This window comes from Ahaetulla prasina, chromosome 8 (assembly GCF_028640845.1).
Source record: "Ahaetulla prasina isolate Xishuangbanna chromosome 8, ASM2864084v1, whole genome shotgun sequence".
Taxonomy (NCBI): Eukaryota; Metazoa; Chordata; class Lepidosauria; order Squamata; family Colubridae; genus Ahaetulla; species Ahaetulla prasina.
In genome coordinates this window covers 71,447,532-71,453,499 of record NC_080546.1, presented here as the reverse complement: position 1 = coordinate 71,453,499, position 5,968 = coordinate 71,447,532, and the positions used below count along the sequence as shown (strand labels likewise).

Sequence of the window (5,968 nt, the reverse complement as noted above, 5' to 3'; positions counted from 1 at the left end):
ATATTTGTAGTTTGCATTCAGTGCTGGGCTTTGAAAAATGTATTATTACATAAATTTAACATTTTGTTATTATTAGTTGCGAAGTTGTGTCTGACCCATCGCGACCCCATGGACAACATTCCTCCAGGCCTTCCTGTCCTCTACCATCCTCTGGAGTCCATTTAAGCTCACGCCTACTGCTTCAGTGACTCCATCCAGCCCCCTCATTCTCTGCCATCCCCTTCTTCTTTTGCCCTCAGTCGTTCCCAGCATTAGGCTCTTCTCCATTGAGTCCTTCCTTCTCATTAAGTGGCCAAAGTATTTGAGTTTCATTTTCAGGATCTGGCCTTCTAAAGAGCAGTCAGGGTTGATCTCTTTTAGGAGTGACCGGTTTGATTGCCTTGCAGTCCAAGGGACTCATTGTCTTCTCCAGCATCATAGTTTAAAGGCCTCAATTCTTTGGCGCTCAGTCTTTCTTATATCCAACTTTCACAGCCATACATTGCAACTGGGAAAACTATAGCCTTTACTATTGTGTATTGGGTTCGAGGAATTACTGAGGCGACTACGAGCGTAGTAAACAAGCAACCTTTAATGAAAGCCAACTTCAAAACAATAATGGCTGGCACCCTGCGTTTGACAGCTCTTATATAAACCTGCTGTCAAACAGGAGAGCCAATCAACACACTAAGAATTCCCGCCCATTGGGTTGCCATGCGTCTTAACCAATAGGATACCGTCTCTCATTTAACATGGCGGCTCGCCGAACACAACACTCCTTCCCCCCCGGATCGCGCATGCGTAGTCCTGTAAGTATGCCGGGGGCCGACGCGGTCTGGTGGATCGCCGTAACTCAGGAACGGACGGCGGCTGGACACGAATGGAAGGAGGTTGGACCTGCAGCGCTGCAGAGGCCCCAGAAGGTGGAGCCACAACGATGGGAGAAGTTCCACCCCCTGGTAGGTCGGGCGGTCGGTTGTCGCTGACGGCATCATGTGGAGGGCTGGAACCCGGAACAGAATTAGAGGGAAACGCACACCAGGCGGGCATCGGGTGGTCCTCTCGCCACGTGGGGAATGGCTACCGGTCGTCCTCGTGGTTGGCCCACGTGGCGCCGCCACGTCCGGCCGTCTTCGAGGCGGACCCTATAAGAGCAGGGACCAGTTATGCCCGAAATAATGCCAGGTAGCCAACGCGGTTCACCCCCAAAATTTTGCACATAGACGTGGTCCCCCTCTGCGAAGGACCGGGGCGGCCGGAGCAGGTCAGGGGGTGGTCTGGGTGAATAACCGGGGTGGAGTCGGTCCAACGTGGTCCTTAGGCGGCGGCCCATTAATAACTCAGAGGGGCTTCTGTTAGTACTGGGGCAGGGTGTCGTGTGCTGGGCCAACAGATAGGCCGATACCCTCTCATACCAGTGTCCCGTGTCCAACCTGGCCAGGGCTTCCTTGGCCGATCGCACGGCCCTTTCAGCAAGGCCATTACTAGCCGGGTGATATGGCGCAATTGGGGCGTGACGGATGCCCTGGGATGCCAGGTAGGACAAGAAGGTGGCAGAAGCTAGTTGCGGTCCATTGTCTGTTACTAGAACATCAGGGAGCCCATGGGTGGCAAACAACTTGGACAAGACCTGTATCACTGCCTCTGAAGTGGTGGATGCCATGAGTGCTATCTCAACCCACTTCGAATAGGCATCCACCACAATTAGGAAGGTGCGACCCTTGAATGGGCCCGAAATCCAAATGAATCCGCGACCACGGGCCCTGGGGTTTTCCCACTCTCTCGGGCAGCGACTGGAGCCGCCGGCCTGGACATCTGGCATGCTTGGCATTGGGAAACCCAGTTAGCTATGTCCTTATCTAATGACGGCCACCAGACATAGCTCCGGCTAACCCCTTCATCCGGACGATGCCCGGATGACTTTCATGCAACCGGGAAAGCACGGGAACTTGAAGTGCGGGGGGAACAACGACCCTATGTCCCCACAGCAAGCAGCCTCGCTGAGATGACAACTCGTGCTGTCTGGCGAGGAACGGCCTGAATGTCGCGGCCGCGGTGGCCGGGGTCCAACGCCCAACCCCTGCCCACCCAGTCCAGCACCTGCGAAAAAATGGGATCGGCAGCAGAGGCAGCCGCAATGTCAACGGCCGTTACGGGGGACTCCCAGTCCTCAATGAGGAGAACCGGAGAACCGGGTGCCGGATCGTGGACTTGTCCAGGCACGGGGCAACGACTGAGCGCATCAGCGTGTGCGATCAGCTTGCCGGGCCGGTATGTCAGGGAGTAGTTATAAGCGGCCAGAAATACCGTCCACCGGGACAAACGGGCGACAGAATAATTGGTGTCTGCGGTCTCCGGATAAAAGCCCTAATAGCGGCTTGTGATCTGTGACAAGCTCGAACCGGCGGCCATACACATAGTCGTGGAACCTCTTAACTGAGGCCACCATGGCCAAGGCCTCTCGATCCAACTGGCTATAATTACGTTCAGCCTGGGAGAGAGTCCTCGAGTAAAATGCGAGAGGGGCCTCCAAGCCGCAGGGAAAACGGTGGCTTAACACAGCCCCAATACCGAAGGGGGAAGCATCTGCCGTTAAAACAAGTGGCAGGTCAGCATTGTATTGGACCAATACGGCCGAAGAAGTGAGCAACTCCTTGACAGCTTGAAAGGCAGAAGTCTCCAGGGGGCTCCAGGACCACGGTGTGTTCTTGTCCAACAGGCGGTGGAGAGGTTCAGCCACCGAAGCCTTGTGAGGCAAGAACACACTGTAAAAATTAAGGAGGCCAAGAAATGCCTGCAGTTCCGTCCTTGAGGTCGGAATAGGGGCAGATTTAATGGCGGCCACCTTAGCCGGGGCAGGGTGGATGCCTTTAGCATCCACGAGATACCCCAAGAACTCTACTTGAGGGACCCCTATGACACATTTGGAGCGTTTCAACTTGAGACCAGCCTGCTTGAAGCGGGATAACACAGCCCTCACCCTCTCGACGAGTTCGGCCTGACCACCAGCGGAGACTAGGACGTCGTCGAAATAGGGGACGACCCCAGGCAATCCCTGAAGTAACCGCTCCATCAAATTTTGGAATAGACCCGGAGCAATGCTGATGCCAAACTGCAGGCGCCGGCATTTGAAAGCTCCCCGGTGGGTGACAATGGTCTGTGCTTCTGCAGATGCATCATCCACCGGAAGCTGCTGGTATGCCTGAGCCAAATCTAGTTTGGCAAAATCGGTGCCAGGGCCCAAGGAATGAAGTAAATGTTGGACCACTGGGACAGGGTAAGGATGAGCCTGTAAAGCCTTATTCAGCGTGCATTTGAAGTCAGCACATATGCGAATAGAGCCATCAGGCTTTATGGGAACTACTATGGGTGTCTCCCAACTAGAATGATCCGTGGGCTCCAACACCCTTGCGAATTAGTTTATCTAGCTCTGCTTCAACTTTGGGACGGAGGGCCAGTGGAACTCTCCGGGCTTCAATCGAATGGGAGCGACCTGTGGATCCAAATTCAATGAAATTGGGGACCCGTATACCTCCCAAGGAGCCGTCAAAAACAGAGCTGAACTCCGTAAAAGGAAGTCATAACTATCCCCAGAGACAGAATGGATGCCGAGATACCCATGCCCAGAGCACTAAACCAGTCCAACCCCAATAGTGTTGGGAGGAGCCCTTAACAACAATTAGGGAAGGGACCCTTTGAAGTTTTGTCTCCACATGGAAACGACCTTGGCCCATGACAGGAATTGTCTTGCCCTGATAGTCCCAAGGCGGACGGGCAGGGTTGCAACCGGCATGAGAGGAAAGAAGGAACTACCCGCTTGAGGATAGCCCAAGAAATAATGGACCGTGAAGAGCCCGTGTCTATTTCCATGGGACATGCCACCCCCTTCAGTTTTACAGTCAATGACAGTTTCTTAGAATCAGCTGAACTATGCTGATGGAATACGACCTCTGTGGGCCCATGCCCCTGGGCAACATCACAACGGTTCTCACCCATAGGGGGCTTCCCTGGGGCGCGATACTTTAACTCATCTGGCGGCTGCCCAGCAGAATGGCAAACTTTGGCAATATGCCCCGACTTGCCACAGCGGCGGCAAATAGCGGAACGGAAACGGCAGGATGCACGAGGATGAAACTCCCCACAGCTGAGGCAGGCAGCTACTTTCTTCTTTTGCAGCCTTTTCTTTCCGGGCGGTGAGGTCTTCAGGCGGTCCACTTCTGTCTCCTCATCCGAGGTGTCAGCAGGATCGTCGTCTTCGTGATGCACCCCCGTGGACTGACTGGTAGAATTTTGGAAGCGCCGGATGTCAGCGGTAGACCTTTCCGACATCTCGGCAGCTCGTGCTTCGTCTAATGCCATCGGGAGAGTTAAATCTTTCATCGCTAACAGACGCCGCTGCAGTCGAAGATCCCTCACGCCACAGACTAACTGCTCCAACAGGGCGTCATCTAGGTCCTGGAATTCGCATTCCAGGGCAGCGGTTCGGAGGGAGGCTATATATAGATTCAGGGGCTCCCCTTCTTCTTGTAAGCGATGCCGGAATTTAAACCGTCGAGCAATTCGGGACGGGGTTGGCGCGTAATGTGCCTTTAACTTCTCCCTCAAGGTATCCCATGGAACATCATGAATGGACAGAGGGGCCACCAGAGCCCGGGCAGTGGCAAACACTTCAGGACCGCACGCGTTTAAGAAATGCGCCCGCTTACGGTTGCTGGACAGACCGGTGTAATCGTGGGCTTCCAAGTAGCATTCAAAACGATCTTCGTATGCTTCCCACGTCTCCGCGCTGACAAGGAACGGGGCAAACACAGGCGGAGCCATCGAACGGCCGGTTCGAATCGGAAGAGGGAAATTCTGGACGGTCCGAACGCTAATCACCTCAGAATCCCACCTTCGTCGCCAGTATTGTGTATTGGGTTCGAGGAATTACTGAGGCGACTACGAGCGTAGTAAACAAGCAACCTTTAATGAAAGCCAACTTCAAAACAATAATGGCTGGCACCCTGCGTTTGACAGCTCTTATATAAACCTGCTGTCAAACAGGAGAGCCAATCAACACACTAAGAATTCCCGCCCATTGGGTTGCCATGCGTCTTAACCAATAGGATACCGTCTCTCATTTAACATGGCGGCTCGCCGAACACAACATTTACTATATGCATTTTGTTGGCAGGGTGATGTCTCTGATTTTTAGAATGCTGTCTAGATTTGCTATAGCTTTCCTTCCCAGGAGCAAGTGTCTTCTAATTTCTTGGCTGCAGTCCCCATCTGCAGTGATCTTGGAGCCCAGGAAAATAAATTCTGTCACTACCTCATTTCTTCCCCATCTATTTGGCAGGAATTGAGAGGGCCAGATGCCATGATCTTAGTTTTCTTAATATTGAGTTTCAAGCCAACTTTTGCACTCTCCCTCTTCACCATCATCAAGAGGCTCTTTAGTTCCTCTTTACTTTCTGCCATTAGAGTGGTATCATCTGCATATCTGAGGTTGTTGATATTTCTCCCAACAATCTTAATTCCAACTTTTGATTCATCTAGCCCCACCTTTCTCATGATGTGTTCTGCATATAAGTTAAATAGGCAGGGTGACAGTATACAGCCTTGCCAGCCTCCTTTCCCGATTTTTAACCAATCAGTGGTTCCATGTCCAGTTCTCACTGTTACTTCTTGACCTGCATACAGGTCTCTCAAGAGACAAATAAGATGTTCTGGTACTCCCATCTCTTTAAGAACTTGCCACAATTTGTTGTGATCCACACAATCAAAGGCTTTAGCATAGTCAATGAAGCAGATGTTTTTCTGGAACTCCCTAGCTCTCTCCATGATCCAACGTATGTTGCCAATTTGATCTCTAGTTCCTCTGCCTCTTCAAAATCCTGCCTGTACTTCTGGTAGTTCTCGATCCACATACTGCTGGAGCCTAGCTTATAGGATTTTAAGCATAACCTTACTAGCATGTGAAATGAGTGCAATGGTGTGATAGTTTGAA

The 5,968-nt window shown here is 52.2% G+C and overlaps 1 protein-coding gene across 1 annotated transcript; it reads right to left on the bottom strand.

Moving 5' to 3' along the window:
• Positions 1-1,059: 1,059 nt before the first annotated feature.
• LOC131203502 (uncharacterized) lies at positions 1,060-5,120 on the bottom strand. Its single transcript, XM_058193808.1, has 2 exons — positions 3,972-5,120; positions 1,060-1,124 (listed from the first exon to the last, which is right to left on the bottom strand). Exons 1-2 carry the CDS (start codon positions 4,798-4,800, stop codon positions 1,060-1,062), a joined length of 894 nt encoding a protein of 297 aa, XP_058049791.1. The 5' UTR covers positions 4,801-5,120.
• Between the last annotated feature and the right edge of the window lie 848 nt (positions 5,121-5,968).